Raw genomic sequence first — 20219 nt, 5'->3', positions numbered from 1 at the left:
CTAATGACAACAATGACATCAAAAGATAACTTGTATGTCTGAACTTCAAACGTAAGGCATAGGAGAGACCCAAAAAAAAAATCTGTTTTCAATATAAAACCATAATTGATTTGAATATTTTTAATATGTTTATACCTACATCTACACAATTCTTGAATCTTTTAACACAATAATTTTAGGATCATAATTAATACCTGCTCAAGATCTAATTGTAATTCTTGTAATTTCTGTTGCCACTTTCTTTCTTCACCTTCAACACTATTCTCCAACTGCTGTAATTTATTTTCCTGAAAATAAATCAAGATTATCAGGGGATTGTCTATGAGCTGGTGCAAAAATACAAAACTAAGCCAGCAGTAAATCCACAGGAGACAATATTCCAGTATAGCTTATTTTTCATTTCAAAAGAAGCAATTCAGCATAAACAATGAGAAATATTTCAATGTGATGGGTTTTTCTTCTTCTAAAGCTTAAGAAGAAAGTGTAATACAGTATCTTGCTCTACTCCTTCAATTTGAAAAATTATGCTTCTGAACAAAAGTCACCTTACTATCTCATCATATTCATTTATCAATACAACTAATATTTTGAATGATTTGAGGAATACAACCGTTTTGCTATCATATCTCTTCCATTGTTTTACCAGCATTATAAAATACCTTTAGTACTAAACAAATACAGTTCACCAGCAAGATACAAACATTTGATATCTTTCCAATTGACACTTAATTAATTTGTTATCAGTTAATCATTTGAAGTGGGAACAATATGCTCTACCTTCAAAGAAAGAAAAAATAATCTGGTGAACAGGCTGTTTGGAGTAGCTTTATTCCGAGTTTAAACATCAACTATCTCTTATCAATCTGTTAGATAATTTAAGGCTGTAACCTTGATTGTTACTTTTTTCTTTATTGACATTTGGCTTTTAAACCTACTTCCAGAATCAATCATCAACAGACTGTTATATATAACTACAGTGTACATGTACTGATTTAATCAATTTTATACATACTGTAGTTTGTAAAACTGTTTTGAACTCCTCAACTTGGGACTCTAATCTTTTGTTGTCTTCTATTAATTTTGAGGAATCATCTGATTTGGCACTCTGAAAAAGATATTTAAAATTAAGTGATTTTTTTTTCTAATTCTCCTCTTGGTGATGATGAAAATCAAAGGCAGATCAAATGTAATTTCCAATTCAGTATAAGGAAGATGATATTTCCAATTCAATAACAGTGAATATGATCTACAAAGCATCCAACTTGCACAGCAGTAAATCCCTTAAAGTCAACACAAACATTTCAGCATAGATCTGGATCTTTTACTTAATACTTAGTCACATTGACTATAAAATATCCAAGAGAAATGAAAATATGCAACTATTTTTTACTTACTCCTTTTTGTGACTTTAAGGTGACTAAATATGTCTGGATTTCCTTTTCAAATGTGGACATCCATTCTTTATGAACCTGAAAATAAAAGCTATCTATGAATTCCCTTCTCAATAGTTTTCAAAAAATTTCCAGTTACTTTAAATTCGGAAATTACTGCGAGGTTTTTATTAATGCGAATTATGCCACTTGGTGATGATCGCAATAATAAGAACTCGCATTCTGATATTTAGTACATATATCTGTATACAGATTTTCCTGAAATTGCAATAATTAATCTCACATTTTTGTTCATTTTTCAAAAATCGCAATAATAAATGCACGAAATAATTTCTGAATTTACAGTAAAAACATTTTTTTTATCGAAAGTCACTTATGATTAACTTGTTGTTAAAAATTTCTGTAAGTATTTGAAGCAGCAACAAAAATCATACCAAATATAATAATTATAGATCATATACTTCGATGATATTTTGTTGGGCATATGTTGTACTTTTCTGTCATAATCATTTGCTTTTATTGATATAGGATATATAACATTTTTTTGTCAAAAAAAATTATTCATTCATAAAATTTTTATATTCATGTATTCATGTAAGAGGTACAATGTACTTACTAATTTTTCACTAACTTTAACATCAGGAAACAACCTCTGAAGTAATGCCTGGTCTGACTTTTGTGTATTTGTGACCATAATCTGTTCTTGCTCCTATAAATCAAAATTTGATTGTTCAAATCACATTAAACTTGTACCATCAAAAAACTGTCTGAAAACACTTCGAAATATATATCTTCTATTAAACTCTATATCTAACCATTTTAATATTTGCATGATACATGTACTTACTTCAAATTTACAATGAGCTTAAATAAAACTGTTCAATTGTGTACATTTTTCCTAAATTAATTTAGAAATAAACTGTTGCTCAAAGCAAAGTAAAAAAGCAACAATTCTTTTCCACCTTTCAATGTTGATATAATGTTGAAGCACAAAATTTCATGGGGGGTAAATTTTCATTGTTTTTGTCCTATAAACTTGTTAAGCAGGAATTCATACTTATCATACTTATCGTAAAGAGGTAATACTAAAACTGCATGTATAGAAATAAAGATGTCTCGACTGTATGAATTTGTATCGATGACTATAGGAAAAGACAACGTCATAAGTAAACAAGGTAAGATACAATAACACCGTGTTACCGTAACATATTCTTCGTAGCATGATTTCCAACAATACTTGTAATTTCAGTTCGAGAAGGCAGGTTAACTAACATCTTTGGGGATTTTAATGTTGTGGATACTAACTATGAAATTGAACCTAAACAAAATTTCTGCCTTCAGAGTACATCAAATGTCTGATGATTCTTATGAAAATGGCAAAGTAGTAATTATATTTTTTTAATAACTTAGTTGACAATATAGGTAGTATTACAAATTCTTCAATTTTTACCAAATCAAACAGAATTTCTATTGAATGAAATGAAGTTGAAGATTTAGCTTAAACACAGTAAAATTAACAATTTAAAATAATTCATAAATTAAAAGATTTACAGAAACAAATGTGTTCATATGACAATACACACAGCTGACACTATCACATTTCTATGTTCAAAGTCCTAAAGAAACATTTAACAATGCATGGACTCGTTACAATGTATCAACATTTCATGTGTATATTAGACTAGTTGCATCTAATTAACCATCCAGATGACATCTGAAGAAAGCTGGTGGTCATATGACCCAATAAAACTTTTATAAACACAAATATACAGACAAGCACATGCAATCATATAAAGACGATTTTCCAGGTGTTATATTTCAGGTCATAGATTAAAGGCATGTAAATCATTGTTTTGATACTAAGTTTCAAAGATGATATAACACCAAGTCATGGTGATCTTACTAGAGACAAAACTTTAACCTGATGCAGGGCAGACGGACCAATAGATAGACGCATCAATCAGAAAACATTATGCCTACCCCTTCTAATGGTCAATATGTTGAAGGACTAAGACATAAAATTGTTAAAGACTATTTGAGAACAGCTTGCAGCTTAACTTATCAGACTTCAATTTCTTGAAAATGTCTCAGATTTGTTACATTTTAAGACAAGAAATGAGCTGACACACAACCGTCTTTTTCCTTCAGAAAAAGTTAAATATATATGAAATAAACAGCTGCGCCATGAGCGCATGATACGCCCGTCGTCTTGTGTGTGAATTTTTATGCAATAAGCATAAATAGTTTCTGACATACGGCGTGACATGCGAAAACCCCCCTTTTTTTTTTTACAAAAAACTCAATATCTCTAAAATAAAATTTTGAATCAAAACCAAAAAGTATACAGATCTTTAGATTAATATAACTAAGAAGTGTGTAAAATTTTAAGCAATAATCATAAATCGTTTTTGAGATACGGCGTGACATGTGAAAACACCCCTTTTAAAAAAAAAAAAAATTCAATATCTCAAAAAAAATTTTTGAATCAAAACCAAAAAGTATACAGATCTTTAGATTAATATAACTAAGAAGTGTGTAAAATTTTAAGCAATAATCATAAATCATTTTTGAGATATGGCGCGACATGTGAAAAACCCCTCCCCCTTTTTTTACAAAATACTCAATAACTCAAAAATAAAATTTTGAATCATCACCAAAAAGTATACAGATCTTAAGGTTAATATAACTAAGAAGTGTGTAAAGTTTAAAGCAATAATCATAAACTGTTTTTGAGATACGGCGCAACATGTGAAAAACCCCTCCCCCTTTTTTAACAAAATACTCAATAACTCAAAAATAAAATTTTGAATCATCACCAAAAAGTATAAAGATCTTAAGATTAATATAACTAAGAAGTGTGTAAAGTTTTAAGCAATAATCATAAATTGTTTTTGAGATACGGCGCGACATGTGAAAAAAAACACACACCTGTTTTAGTTACTAAGTCCCGTAACTCAAAAAGTTTTAATCTTATCTTCACCAAAAAGTATACAGATCGTTTGACCATCATAAGAAACAACTATCTTAAGTTTCATGAAATTTGGATAAGTCATTCTCAAGTTACGGTGCGACATGTTTACGCCGGACAGACAGACGGACAGACAGACGGCCGGACGCCGGACATTTGTATAACATAATACGTCCCGTCAAAAATTTGACGGGCGTATAAAAATACAAGACAAATCCATTTGATTAAAAAAAAAACAAAACAAAAAAACATCACTATCCCAAGTTTTTTAGGAAAGTAAAATTCAAATCCCAAGTTATATCAGTAAGAAATTGAGTACCCTCATCAATATTTTATTTCTGATTCTTATTAATGGGACAGCCTTGAAAGCAAGCACATTTAACTGCAAAAAAAAGTGTCACATGCACATTGCAATACTGATACCTCCTTCTCAGGTAGCAAAACCAATAGATCACAACATGTATTTTATAAAATAATAAAAAGCAGACCCCCTACCCTTAAAGTAAAGATTTACAAGTTAATCACAACATCTACTGATAAAATTTAAATGCAAATTTGTGCAATAATTTTGAAATGAAGCAAAGAATTAAAATCAAGTATTAAATGATATCAGTGTTTAAAATTTATTTTTTTTCTTGTTTACCTTTGTTTCTTTAACTGCTTTCTGAACTTTGTCAGAACAAGACTTTTCAGTTTTATCTAAAGCATCCATTGCTTTCCAATTCTTTTCTCTTAAGTCCTACATTAATCAAAACAGTTGACAATAATTAAATCAAAATTGGAAAAAACAACTAAAATTGATGTTCATCAAAAATTTAAAAGTTTGATTCAGCCTACTAAAACAGCATGGTCCATAGACATTCATGTTTGAACATATGTGTAATAATATTTATTTTACAAATCTCACCCACTACATGCTTGTTAGTAACATTTTTTTATTAAGTCTTATATATACAAAAATGTAAAACCATTTGTATTTAAATCTGAAAGGTCTTTATCCACAAGAAGAGAATTTGACAGAATATATTTTCTGAATATTTCAATTCTAACAGCTCAGAAATAAATAATGAGTTTTGATTTCATAATCTTAAATACACCATTACCACAGAGAATATAGGCTAATTAACCTCATTTTTCAAGACAATTTGTGAGAGAAAAAACTGAACATGTCAAAAACCTGTTTCCTTCAAAACATTTAAAATCTACAAAATCAACTGTTTTAATCTCATTTTAAAAACAGAATATGTAGTTTGACAATTTGCTGTTCATTGATTATCCAAAGAAAAATAGTGCATTTTCTTTATTACTTATAACAAGTATGCAAAGGATGTCAACAGCAATAGACATTTACTAATTCATTTACGGATTTGACCACTTGGTCACATTCACATTATAAACTAGGTTTAAATATCTGTGGTACCATTAGACTGTATTCTCTGAGTGGTGGTGTACTAATACTTACATTATTCTTTTTCTTTTGTGCATCAATGTCAGCTTGAAGTTTTTTCAGCTGTTCAGTTTCTGATGACACTGCAGACTGTTTCTTCCCAATATCTGCCTTGACACTAGACAGTTCTTGAGTTTGGTTGTCATATTGACTTTTGAGATTTGAATTTTCATTTTTCAAAGATTTTAATTGTTCTTGCATATTATTCACTTCATTTTTCTGTGCTGTTAGCTGTTCCTGTATCTTAGTTATTTCATTCTTTCTACTTTCAACTTCTGTTGTTAATTTCTTTACCTCAACTGTTTTCTCTGATAATCTGTAAAATCAAGCAGTGTGTAAAGGGTTGATTGTTGATTAATGGCTCCCAAATGCCAAGTGACAAATATATCATGCATAATCAGAATAATAACTTGATTGATATGAAGATATCCTGCCTTGTACTTGATCAACATCCTAATCCAGATTTTTAATGTATGAGCTAATAAGAGTATAAAAGAAATTTAACTTCTTTGCCAAACTGTCTGAGTTTCTGTCTGACATTTGGTTCCAACAAACATGCCTATACGTCTGACTGAGGAAAAACAAGTTTGAACTAATTTTATGGCTGACTTGGTTGTACTCGAATCTATTAAGGGATTTACTAGAATGTCGTTCCAAAGTTAGTAAGAAAAGAAAATTATAAGTTTCAACAATGACAAAAGTTTATGTGTTGCAAACAAATGTAAATAATCAAAAACACACACCATAAGACATGTAATGTACATTTTCAGAGTGCTCAATCTTATTCTTTTCTTTATTTTGACTGGCTGGTTCATTTAGTTTTTTCCTATTTATGATCTACTTTATCTTCCTCTCAGTTTACATGTAACCAAAAATAGAACATTTTCAGTAAATATGAAACTTAAATATAATTTTTTTTATTTCTTACATTTTTTCATGTTCAACCATTGTAATTTTGTTTCCACTTGTCTCATTATGTATATCTCCATTTGGCGCAGATGCTGTTTTAGCAGATTCTTCTGACTTAACTAATTTCTCTTTTGTCATTTTTACTTCATCATCCAATTTTTTCTTTTCTTCCTGAATTTTCTGTTATAGAAGAAAAAAACTGTTATAAAATGACAAAGTTTAAAATTGAGAATGGAAATGGGGAATGTATTGTAAAGAAATAAATAAAATGATTCATTTAGTATCATTTACATGCTGCAGAGGTTGGAATTTTTTAAATCTCTATACCTGGGACTTGGTATTCATGGATATTAAAGCAACTCAGCCTGTCATACTCTATTTGTCATTAACAAAATATAATATTAATAAAACAGCCTGCAACATTACCAGAAAGGAGTTAAACAGATGGATGAATTTTCAACACATGCTGAGAAAAAAGATAAATATTATCAAGACAATTGGGTACGCAGAATTGAAGCAAGTTGGACTAACAGAAGTTCCTCAGGTAAAAGGAGATAATGTATATGCGCATAATTTTTTATATACTACCCCAAATATTCCAGGTTACTCAACAGAAAAGATATTTTGATCAGTTGACAAAAAAATAATTTCTCTCTACAATGACTTTAAAAGGGCTTTTCTATCCACGCTTGGCTAAATCATAAAGTGAAAGTCCTATATATGTTTAAACCTAGCCAGAATTTTTTTTCAAACCTTGTGCTGACAACTTAAAATCATAGTATTAAAAACACTTATAAATGTATTGTTTTCTTAAGCACATTATATTATTTAACCTTTGGTTCTTGCAGAGTAGCATTATCTAAATAAATGTGGATAGTGTCCACATGTGGACACAGATGATGCCCCCGCTTGCATATCATATAGCTATAAATGGACATAACTGAAGAACAGTAAAAGTGACACTACCCAAATTTGAACTTGATCTGAGTTTTGTGGTAATAAGCATTGTGTGTAAGTCTCATAACATTTGGTTGAGGCTAACTTAAGTAGAGAACAGAAACTAAAAATTCAGCAATTTTTCTATTTGTAAACATGCATTACTCTAGAACGGTTGTGTATAAGTTTTATAACATTTGGTTGAGACAAACTAAAGTTAGAGAATGGAAAGGAAAAATTCAGCAATTTTTATGTTTATAAAGGGACATAACTCAAGAATGGTAAAAGTGTCGCCACCAAATTTTGTACTTAATCTGTATTATGTAGTACATGTAATAAGTATTGTGTATAAGTTTCATAACATTTGGTTGAGGCAAACTAAAGTTAGAAAACGGAAACAAAAAATTTGTACTTGATCTTAGTTTTGTGGTAATGAATATTGTGTATAGGTTTCATAATGTTTGGTTGGGGCAAACTTAAGTTACAGAATGGAAACTAAAAATTTTGAAATCTTTTGATTTATAAAGGGGCATAACTCAATAATGGTTAAAGTGACACTACCCAAATTCAACTTGATCTGTGTTTTATCAGTGGAAGTCAAAATTAAACATTGCATTGTATAAAGCATTGATTGTAGTTGATTCAACTATAATCATGGACAAAGGAAGATAACTCCAATTTTTAAAAATTACTTGATATTTAGAAGAAAATAAAAATTTTGCAATTTTTCCATTTATAAAGGGGCATAACTCTAGAACTGTTTAAGCGACGCCACCAAAATTCAAACTTGATCTGTGTTTTGTGGTAATAAGCAGTGTGTATAAGTTTCATAACATTTGGTTGAGGCAAACTTAAGTTAGAGAACAGAAACTAAAAATTTTGCAATTTTTCCATTTATAAAGGGGCATAACTCTATAACGGTTAAAGTGTCGCCACCAAAATTCAAACTTGATCTGTGTTTTGTGGTAATAAGCATTGTGAATAAGTTTCATAACATTTGGTTGAGGCAAACTCAAGTTAGATAACAGAAACCAATTTTGGGACGTACGTACGTACGTGCAGACGCCCAGGGTAAAACTTAATGCCCCCACCACTATGGCGGGGGCATAAAAATATCAGATATTTTAGAAAACAGAATAAATATTATATAAAGATGGATCACTGACTCCTGCAAGTTTATATACAGGTAATTGATACGAAATATTTGAAAGCTCTTTAAGGTTAAAAGTTTTCAAATTTCTAAGCATTCTATTATGAATAAAATGGTTTATTATCATTGGTAAACTGCAACAGGGGTCTACTACCAGGAAATGTTTGTGAATTATGTATCAAATAAATAAAAATTGATAAAACACCACATCTTTCCCAAACATAGACATGAATGCAAATTGTAACCAAATCATTCCAAGCTATGACAAGAAAAGTCACTGAAATGTGTTCTGACATGCAAAGTAGTAACACAGATCATAAAATAATATTTAGCTGAAAATTACACCTGTTGGCAATTTTTCACAATAAATGCTGATGGGTGTCTGAATTGCAGACTGAAAAAAAACATAATTTTAAAATCAAACAGGGACTAATGGAATTGCACAAAAATCTCATGCATGGATATTATATGCAAAAGATCATTCATGACAAGGCTCGCAACTTGATTATTGTTGAAAACCACATGTTGATCTCTAGATGTCTCTTGAAATTTTTGTGTTAGGACAGGTACATTACCAAGAGGAAAGATAAGCTTGTTTGTGTAGTCACACATCCATCTTTTAACATGGCCAGTGATGGATTAATTTGATTCTGAGTACAATTAATATACTGCATAAAAAACTATAAACCTTCAGTTCTGTTTGAAATTCAGATTTTTCTTTTTGAGCTGTATCCTTTTCTTTTTCAATTTCTGCAAGCTTCTTTTCTACAGCTTTTAAGGATGTCTCTAATAAACTTCTCTCTTTTTCAGCTCCCTGAATTCAATAGCATATTGCATGCAGTTATCATGGTATGTATACTACAGTGACTATAAGGTCATCTTTGAGATTACAAATAAAAAAAGACCATTTCACATTCTAGGTTTTAAATAAAATTAACAAACATTGGACATATACTCAAATCTCTATTCACTAATATTTGACCACTCTTCAGAAAGTTACTGTTTTTGATTGTGATTATTACTGGTCTGACTTTATATATATATCAAACCGGAAATATAACTAAATCATACCTGAATTTCAGAACAAATAAGCTATATATCTGGTATATACTAAAGTCAAGTTTGTTTTTAAAAAAATCTACTGACCCAGTTTCATCAGCCCTCAGTATATTAAACTAGAGGCTCTCAAGAGCCTGTGTCACTCACCTGATTCTACTTTGGTTTTAAAAATCATGTAAAAATAGATTAAAATCATAACAGATACCCTAATAATGATTGAGGCCAAATTTGGTTTAATATTGGCCCCGTAATTTAATAAAAAATCCTGGTGGCCTTCTTGAACAGTAAATCGGCAACAAAGTAACAACACTTCATCAGCACCTCATAAGGAACATTTATGCCATGTTTGGTTTCATTTCATTCAGTGCACCTCTAGAAGAAGCATTTGTATGTATTTCCCATAGGGTCTTATGTTAAACTAAGTCCCCTGCTGGCGGCCATCTTGGATGATGATTCGGCTAGAAAGTAACAGCACTTGGTCAGCACCTCATTAGGAACATTCATGCCATGTTTGGTTTCATTCTATTCAGTGGTTCTCTAGAAGAAAACATTTGTATGTATTTCCCATAGGGTCCTATGTTAAACTTACTCCCCCTGCTGGCAGCCATCTTGGATGACAAATCAGCTACAAAGTAACAACACTTGGTCAGCACCTCAAAAGAAACCTTCATACCATGTTTGGTTTCAATCAATTAAGCGGTTTTCCAGAAGAAGACATTTGTATATATTCCCCATAGGGTCCTTTGTTAAACTAAGTCCCCCGTTGGCAGCCATCTTGGTTGATGGATTTGCTACAAAGTAACAACACTTGGTCATTCCATTCAGTGGTTCTCTAAAAAAAGACATTTGTATGTATTGTCCATAGGGTCCTATGTTAAACAAGTCCCCCCCCCCTGGCAACCATCTTGGATGATGGATCGGCTTCAAAGTAACAACACTTGGTCAGCACCTCATAAGGAATATTCATGCCATGTTTGGTTTCATTCCATTCAGTGGTTCTCTAGAAGAAGTTCAAAATGCAATAAGTTAACATCGACGGAAGACGGACACCAAGTGATGAGAAAAGCTCACTTGGCCCTTCAGGCCAGGTGAGCTAAAAACAAAATTGATAAAACGATGTCCAGTAGACCAAAAAATCACCTTCAACCTATTCAAATACCAACAAGTTTTAAAAAAAAGCATAGAATATTAAAATCAGCTCTAAATACAAACCTTTAATTTGACTTCTAATTCTTTTGACACATTATCATTTCCCGATAATGCTTTATTAAGATCTTGTAGTTGACTCTTGACATCAGAACATTCCTTTTCTGCAGCCTTTAAGTTCTTTGATAAATTATTTTTCTCTGCCTCACTCTTCCTTAACTGTTGATTAACCTCATCTACCCTCTTTGACCAAACACCTTCACTATCACCCTACAAAAATTATACTTAAATATCAAATAAACTATACAAAAATAGTAACATGTTCTTTATTGGCAGTCTGTAAGCAAATCATGCATTTTTAAAGACCAAAGTTTAATATTGCCAATCAGTTGTTGGGTTCGCATGAAAAATGAACAAAGATACTTAACTTACCTATCCAAGAAAAATATAAACAATTAAATTAACAAATTAAATGATAACAGTTTGCAAATGGGCCTTTCAGAGATTATTCATCAATTGCAAAAACAAAATGAATTTTTAGCATCACCCTAAACCTAAGTGTTGGTCAAATTAGCTCAAAATAAAATCTTCTTAAGGTCTCACTATATCACTCATTACATATATGAACAAAATTTAAGATACCGTAATAAACCCTTGAATCAACATAAATTATGTAAAAATTTTGAAAAGCTTGAGTCAAACTCTGTTCATTTAAAACCTAACATCATATAATTTGGAGTCCCTCAAAGAAAAATAAACATAATTTGGTATATTACTTGGTAGTAAAAATGAGGAACAAAAATCAGAATTTCATGTTAATTATTTGCCAAATACGTATTACCAGTAGAAAAATTTATATACCAAATTAAAATATCCAACCTGAGAGCATCAATAAAAGAAAATCATATAAAAAGAGGAAGACTAATTTTTTTTTTTTCACCAGATGGCCTCCTAATAACTGTTTCATTCCACAGTTATTTTTATCTATATTTACTTATCTTTGTAAACATTAGAAGTGAACTGTTTTCTCTGTAACATTTTTTCTTAAATAAGTCTATTTAGCAATATTATTGATGCTGATTTTTACATTAACATACCAGACTAACAATAGCATGTAAACAATTGAAGTGTTGTGACCTCAGATAAGTTGTATACGTTGACTTTGACTTACTGAGATGACTGTAATTTTTACAATAATGACGCAATACATGACATTTTTCTATGTTTCCAATATTACTGAACAGTTGTCACTACAAGTAATTTTCTAGTGGCTAATACTAATTTTGTTTTCATTAGTGGACCGTTTTATCAAATAAGAAAAAAAACATAACACCTCTTCTGTATTATTCATTTGTTGAGGACCAAATTTACAGCTGCAATAAATTTTGCTAAACACTTCAATACTGATAGTGCATGTCCTAGGTTACGGGAGGGTTGGGATCCTGCTAACATGTTTAACCCTGCCACATTCTGTATGTATGTGCCTGTCCCAAGTCAGGAGCCTGTAATTCAGTGGTTGTCGTTTGTTGCTGTGTTACATGTTTGTTTTTCGTACATTAATTAGGCCGTGAGTTTTCTTGTTTGAATTGTTTTACATTTGTGATTTCATGGCCTTTTATAGCTGACTAAGCGGTATGGACTTTGCTCATTGTTGAAGGCCGTACAGTGACCTATAGTTGTTAATTTCTGTGTCATTTGGTCTCTTGTGGAGAGTTGTCTTAATGGCAATCATACCACATCGTCTTTTTTATATGAATAATTTTTCTGACAATGATCATGCTTTTGTGGCGCTTTTTTAATAGGTTCAAATTTATATAGCATCAATTAATTCTTTGAGGTGAGTGACCTGAGAATCATAATTTTGAATTTAAATAATTGTAAATCTTAAACCTTTAAACTATATTTGGGACTCTTTCCACAAATTTGAACGAAGCAAATAATGCATGTTAAATAGCTTTAACACATTAATTAGAAATACCTGTACTCCAATTAATTTCTTCTTTTCTTCTTCATATTTAGAAAGTTTACTTTCCAGTGTTCTTCTTGTATTTTCACTCACATTCAATTTAGAACAATTATTTGACAATTCATTTTCCATTATGGAAACCTTTTGTCTCAAACTGATAAATTCTGCTTGAGGTACAGCTTCAGCCCTACAATACAAAAACAATAGATATAAGAAGATATGGTATGAGTGCCAATGAGACAACTCTCCATCCAAGTCAAAATTTATAAAAGTAAACCAATTTAGGTCAAAGTATGGTCTTCAACACGGAGCCTTGGCTCACACCGGACAGCAAGCTAAAAGGGCCCCAAAAATTACTAGTGTAAAACCATTCAAACAGGAAAACCATCGTCCTAATCTATGTAAAAAACGAGAAACACTTATGAACCACATCAACAAACGACAACTACTACACATCAGATTCCTGACTTAGGACAGGTGCAAACAATTGCAGCGGGTTTAAACGTTGTAATGGTAACAAACCTTCACCATTATCTGAAACAATAGTGTAACATCACAACATAGAAAGACACACTATAAAATATCAATTGAAATGGCTTAACTCAATCAAAAGAAATATTAATGCTTATTTTTACCACCTGTAGCCTATTGATTTGCCTTTCTCTTTCTTTTTGAACAAAAAAGAAGAATGTGTCTGAGGATACGAATGCCTCCACTCAAAATTTGCACTTTTTCAAGTTAAAAAGGGGCATAACTCTAGAACACTAAATGACTCACTGCCAAAATTTGATCTCTGTCTGCGTGTTGTGGTTCTAAGCATTGTTTATGAGTTTTATAAAGTTTGAATGAGGCAAACTTAAGTTAGAGTGCAGAAACACAAAAATTTGCAATTTTCCTAGTTATAAAGTGGCATAACTCTAGAACAAAATGACTCATGGCCCAAATTCAAACTCTGTCTGAAAGTTTTGGTTCTTAGCATTTTGTATTAAGTTTCATAAATTTTGGATGAAGAAACTAAGTTAGAGTGGACAAACGAAAAAAATTTCAATTTTCCATTTCCCTTTTCATTGATTCCATTTCCTTCTATAAACCTAAAGTATGTAGATTTGGTTGGTCAACAATGAAAATAAATTGCTTTGCTGAGCGCAGCTGCATACGACCGCAGATGTCCAACCCTGAAAAGTTGGGGCCAAAATGGACACAATATTCACTCTTCATACAGGTCTGAATTTGGATTGTAACTAAATTTTTGACACATTATAGGTTTCTGACACAGAATAACTGTAGTCAAAGAACTTCAAATTGGTTATATGATTTGAATTTATATTCATTTTTTTGCTTTTGTGCAATACACCATGCTGTTGAATATTAACCCCCAAAAAAAAATATTTGAAGAAATTTTCTTTTAATTTCTGAAATCTGAAATGAGAGAAATTGTCCCCCCTCCAATTTTTTTCACCTCCCCCCTTATTCCAAAAAAAAAAATCTTTCCCTCAAGATATGGTAAGTATCTCAATTCAAATTTCTAATGGAGTTTGCAACCATAATTACCCATTTAAATACATCATAAAAGTTTTAAAATATAAAATGACAAACATAGTCATGGCTAAAATTAATATTAATTAATAGTAACTGCTAAAAATAAATTGACAGCTAATCACCTCAAGACAATCATCATTTCTTAATACATAATTTACAAGCAGTGTAAGGGAGGTAATCAAACAGTGTTCTTTTAATTGATTTGGATTACCTCCCTTACACTGCTTTTAAATTGTCTCAATTGTCCTTTAACAAGAAAAACCCTTGTTTTTCCCCTTTTTTTTTGCCCCTTATTACTAATTGGTTTGAGCCATAACCCCCCAAAGTCAATCCTAACCATCCCTTTGTAGTATGGAAACTTGTGGTATAATTTCAGAGAGATTCATACACCTTTACACAAGTTATTGTCTGGAAACTACAAAAATGCTTATTTGGGCCCCTTTTTGGCCCCTAATTCCTAAACAGTTGGGACCATAAACCCAAAATCAATCCCAACCTTCCTTCAGTGGTTATAAACCTTGTGTTAAAATGTTATTGATTTCTATTTACTTATACTAAAGTTATTATCCGGAAAACCATCTGTCTTCGGACGACGCTGACGACGACATGATACCAATATACGACCAAAAAATTTTTAATTTTTGCTGTGGTATAAAATTTTTTTTAATTTTTGCGGTTGTATAAAAACCAGAAAGATCAACCTTATACAAAATTAATCTGACTTTGGTCTTAAACTTGAAAATTAACAACAATGCAAAGAAAAAAAAGAACCCCATATTTTGTCACTAAATTACACTCGACCAATTATTTAGAAATTATGCTGCAAAACTTTAACCATATGAACATCTCTGTATATATGCACACATTCCCATTTTTTTATGGAAAAACTACTTACTTGACTCTTTCATATTGCTCTTTCAATTTTTTGTTTTCCTACAAAACATAGAAAAAAATTAATTGTATGCACCATCAGTTCTATGTTGTTTGTTTTCATGGTCTACCTAAATAATGACATCTACCAATTTCATACTTACATTAATAACGCATGGGTTCAAGGTTTGATTAAATCATTTGCAAAAATTTGGAGGTTATCTAAATCAATTGGACAGAGAAAATTTGTACATCACTTGTCAAAGGTCAACGTTTTAACCTGTGCACTCCGGCAGACACTTCCACTATACCTATAATATGGGTTAATGTTCAAGATTGCCCTCATCATTTTCAAAAATAGTGAGATTCACTTATATTGGACTGAGATAGAATTTGTAGATTACTGGACTGAAATAGAATTTGTTCATAACTGGACTGAGATAGAATTTGTAAATCACTTGTCAGTGGTAGATGATGTACCCCTGGGCACTCCTGCATCCTCTACCAATAAAACTATGGCATAAGTTCAAGGTTTGGTCTGGTCATTAATAATTTTTTAAGAGATAAGTTTATCCTATGCACATATTGTTTTAATGTAAATCAATGACTCTTTTGTTATTTGGAGACATAACATGTTCTATGATAAATATCTTAAACCGATTACGCTTGATTTTATTAAGATTTTAAAATTACTACTCTATTGCCCAAAGATGCAGAATTTTGCAATAATGATCCAGATTATTTTGGTATTTCAATTTAAGACACTGTCAGATTTTTTTTACATCTTCTTTTTTTAGAAACATTTGAAATTCAATGATTTTGACAAGAATGTTAAGGGAAATATTCAAACGTGCATATTTTTATATGTCATTAATAATAATTTGCTCAATAATTTCCAGAAAGAGGCATTAAAAATCCCCTTTCTCAACAACAACAAAAATAAATAACTATTACTCTCTAAATTGGTGTTCATTCTTCATTAAGGAAAAAATACATTTCTTGTAATCAAATATACATGTACAAATACCTAATGCTGAGATAATTCCAATTACTGTTAAATAGCAATATAATGGGGAATACACAAATAAATTTATTGCAGAAATTGCTCAGGTAAGAGATATGCAATTGTGTTTATTGTTTAAACCAAATTACTGATAATTGTAAATTAAATAGACCTTAGTTATTAACTTATGTCAGATGATTATGACATTGATTTTACAAGTGAAATAAAATCTGGTTGCATTTTCTTGTACATATTCTATTTTAAGTATTTTCTTTGAAAAAAAAACACATCTTATTAATCAGTCAGCTTTCACACAAAATTTACAGAATAATTTTATGTAGTGTTGATTAAAATAAATAATAGGTACACTATTGAGGTCAAGATTTTGTGTATTCAGTTAGATGTGTAATAAATTGAATGCACAAATACTTGACCTCAATACCATTATGATTATCAACTGTCATGATAAATTAACTGTGGTCAATTAAGACCGCATTTGAGTGGAGTTGAATCCAATTAATTCTTACAGCTTTGAATGTAATTTTTTGCAAATTGTGACAGTTGTCTATCATACTGGTATTGTATCAATACTCTTACTTGCCTAATGAAAGAATGGGAATAATAGCATTTCAAAAAAGTGTGGGAATCAACTCTGATACCACTACACATCTCGATCCAAATTTTACTTAATGGCTTACAGGAACATAAGATTATGATAAAACACTTTCATTTTTCTTATCAACTGCTTAAATTTAATAAATCACATTTTCCACATTAATTAATAAATGGCAATTTCATATAAATTTTTATTTACAAAGGAACAATATGCTAGTGTATATCTAAAATAAAGAAGTTGTTTACCAAACCTTTTCTTAATTTCAGGACAAATAACATATCAAAAGTTGGCAGTTGATGATTAAAATGGTGCATAAAGTTTCTGCAATTCATAGAAACACATAATTATTTTCATAATATGTCTTCATCTTAGAATTTTGCACCATCTCCAAATACGGATTGATCACATAGATCCAGCATGGCTGAATCAAAAATATATAGTATGTATAAATCAAGTATGTATTTACTGCCTCACGTCATCTCTTTTCCTTTTTTCCTGAGAGGTTACCTAATTTAAAAATTCCTTAAATGACTTTTACAGAAACCTTTGATAATATTATTTACCTCAATAAGCTGTGTATATCTACTCTGATCTCCACATTGCCTTTCAAGCTGCTGAATTCTGGCCTGTGTTGCATTTCTGTCAGCCATATTTTCATTGATAGCTGTTTGCATTCTCAACTGCAGGGCTTGGAATTCCTGTTCTTTACCAGCAACTTTGTCCTGGTACTGTTTCTCAATTGCAGCAAATCTGGCTTTATCTTTCTGTACTTCCTGTTTTAGCTCTTTGTACTTGTTATTGCTAGACATTGCCAGTTGTTGTTCTAAAGACAACAAAAACAAACAAGGGAAAATTACATAAGAATTTTTAAACCTTTTAAGTTTAGAACTTGATGGTTGTCAAATTTTTTATAATAAATAAAAAGGATGTCTAAAAAGACAGTGATTTACACGCATTATTAAAAGTGTTAAATTTGACTCCTCAAGTAACTTGCAGGATAGGAAACTTAAATTGAATGTTTTATTACTTATCAGCATATTTCAAAACCAAACATGGTGGAAAAGAATAAATTTTAGAAAAAGGATACTTTTTGAATGTACAAGTGTGAAGAACATTTCATGCAGGTGATAATTAAATTGCAAGTTGGCTTATTGAGCTAAGAGATTTAATGTTGGTCAGAAGGAAAGGTCAAGCAAATGAATCAGAATATTCTATTTGAATTTCACTAGGTTTGGATAAATATTAATTGTCAGGTCATCATGGCTGCAGTTCAGAGTATACATGTAGCATTATTAAGGGGTCATGACCTAAACTTTTATTCTAAAAGGAGGACCAAAGACACATTTTCTTATGCTTATCTCAACAGCACATCAAATAATTATGTATCATTATTTTTTTCTAGATTAGAAAACTGAGGATACCATAAAAATTTGAAAGATGAAAGAAAAGTTACATCTATGCCAGGCCTTTTGAGAAAGGTAAGACAATAGAACATTACATGTACTGTGTGCTCTCTTTATCCTTGAAAACTGCTTCATAATATTTTACACAATGTTCAACATTATAATCTACCCTGTACATTTCTTTACCAATGGCTATATATCTTAACTCTTTTTCTTCATCTTTGCACATACTGTTTTACAATTTCCTTAAAAGAAATTAAAATTCAGTAAACGTGATAAACCCTGGATTTAAATTTACCTTCTTGCAATCCTTTTTCTTTCTCTTCAAGCTGTCTTTTTAACAATGCAATTGGATCACCTTTCTGGCCTTTCTATAAATGTAAAAATATTCAACATAAACACTCAGAAACCCAATTTTACAATACAAGATAGGACTTTGAAACCAGTTAATATTCAGAAGTGCAGTGAACATAATCTAACATTAGATTTGCATAAAAAAGTTTTATTAAAATACATCTTCACCAAAATTTGCTTAAAAAGTGGCATTTTTCAGTTGTTAAAGAATAAAGCACAAACATCAAGAACAAATAAAATGGTACAACCATATTGACTTGGATGGAGAGTTGTCTCATTGGGACTCATACCACATCTTCTTATATCTAACAACCATCAGTTTTAAAAAGTAAAACTACCCTAAACAAGAGGCTCTCAAGAGCCTGAATCGCTCACCTGTATTTCAGAGGAGAAGATTTTTAAATGTTAGCAAACTTGATGAACAAATTGTTTAAAATTGTCTTTAAAGGGCAATAACTCCTTAACCCTTTCACCGATAGCTGCCCAGACAGAAGCTACTCTGAGACGATGGCTTCCCTGGCTACTATTACTCAAGTGGTAGATCTTCATAATAAATGTCAATAAAAAACTTGTCTGTAGTTATTTGTGTCTTTATTTCATTCACTAACACCATGTTCACAGTTTTGTTCATGTTTTGATAATTTTTTCTTAATAAAATACTCAAATTTTCAAATTTTCGGCATTATCTAGGTGAAATTCTCAAAATTCTGCTCTTTGACCCAAAATCGTAATTTTTTAACCCAAAACGACAAAATTTTAAAAAATTTAATGAGGCTGTACAAATTCCTTACACTGAATGATGTCCATTCCAAGTGTTTTGTACATAAAACGACATTTTATGTCAAAGAAGTATCTAGTTTGGCTTCAATTCTTCCATATTCTTTGAAAAATTTCCGTAAATTTCCTCTGATTTTGACACGGTTTTCAACAAACGGAAGCGCAATGTTTACACTTTCATCCGGGTATTCAACAAAGAAAGATAACTCGTGTTTGCACTGTTTTGAGCGGGAAATATAACAGAGGTATTCCAATCCCGGTAAAACGGGACTCATCGTCAGCTGTCTGAAGCGTGAATCCCGGTAAACCGGGACTCATCAGCGAAAGGGTTAAGGGGTCAATTGACAATTTTGGTCATATTAACTTTTTTGTAGATCTTACTTTGCTGAACATTATTGCTGCTTACAGTTTATATATATCTATAATAATATTCCAAATAATAACAAAAAACTGCAAAATTTTGTTAAAACTACCAATTCGGTGGCAGCAACCCAACAATGGGTTGTTCGATTGTCTGAAAATTTCAGGGCCGATAGATCTTGACCAATTAAACAATTTAACCCCTGTCACATTTGCTCTAAAAGATTTAGTTTTTGAGATATAAGCCAAAAACTGCATTTGACCCTTATGTTCTATTTTTAGCCATGGCGGCCATGTTTGTCGATGGATACAAACTTCGGATACA

The 20219-nt window shown here is 31.0% G+C and overlaps 1 protein-coding gene across 12 annotated transcripts in view; it reads right to left on the bottom strand.

Annotated features, from left to right (window-relative positions):
* LOC127738203 (kinectin-like) overlaps window positions 1-20219 on the bottom strand; it is a 50584-nt gene that overhangs the window by 24141 nt on the left and 6224 nt on the right. For 10 of the 12 annotated variants that reach the window (XM_052249366.1, XM_052249365.1, XM_052249364.1 and 7 more), the window contains exons 4-16: window positions 18702-18774; window positions 17564-17823; window positions 15407-15444; window positions 12985-13159; window positions 11073-11276; window positions 9490-9615; window positions 6735-6895; window positions 5822-6122; window positions 5003-5098; window positions 2008-2100; window positions 1395-1469; window positions 1013-1105; window positions 195-287 (exon numbers count right to left, since the gene is read on the bottom strand). In XM_052249366.1, the coding sequence (XP_052105326.1) occupies window positions 195-287; window positions 1013-1105; window positions 1395-1469; window positions 2008-2100; window positions 5003-5098; window positions 5822-6122; window positions 6735-6895; window positions 9490-9615; window positions 11073-11276; window positions 12985-13159; window positions 15407-15444; window positions 17564-17823; window positions 18702-18774 (1788 nt within the window). The remainder of the gene's footprint in view (window positions 1-194; window positions 288-1012; window positions 1106-1394; window positions 1470-2007; window positions 2101-5002; window positions 5099-5821; window positions 6123-6734; window positions 6896-9489; window positions 9616-11072; window positions 11277-12984; window positions 13160-15406; window positions 15445-17563; window positions 17824-18701; window positions 18775-20219) is intronic. The other 2 variants (XM_052249370.1, XM_052249371.1) reach the window with 2 other exon arrangements.

Source organism: Mytilus californianus, unplaced genomic scaffold (assembly GCF_021869535.1).
Source record: "Mytilus californianus isolate M0D057914Y unplaced genomic scaffold, xbMytCali1.0.p SCAF_4, whole genome shotgun sequence".
Taxonomy (NCBI): Eukaryota; Metazoa; Mollusca; class Bivalvia; order Mytilida; family Mytilidae; genus Mytilus; species Mytilus californianus.
The sequence above is the reverse complement of the archived record's forward strand: the minus strand, read 5'-3'. Positions and strand labels throughout refer to the sequence as shown.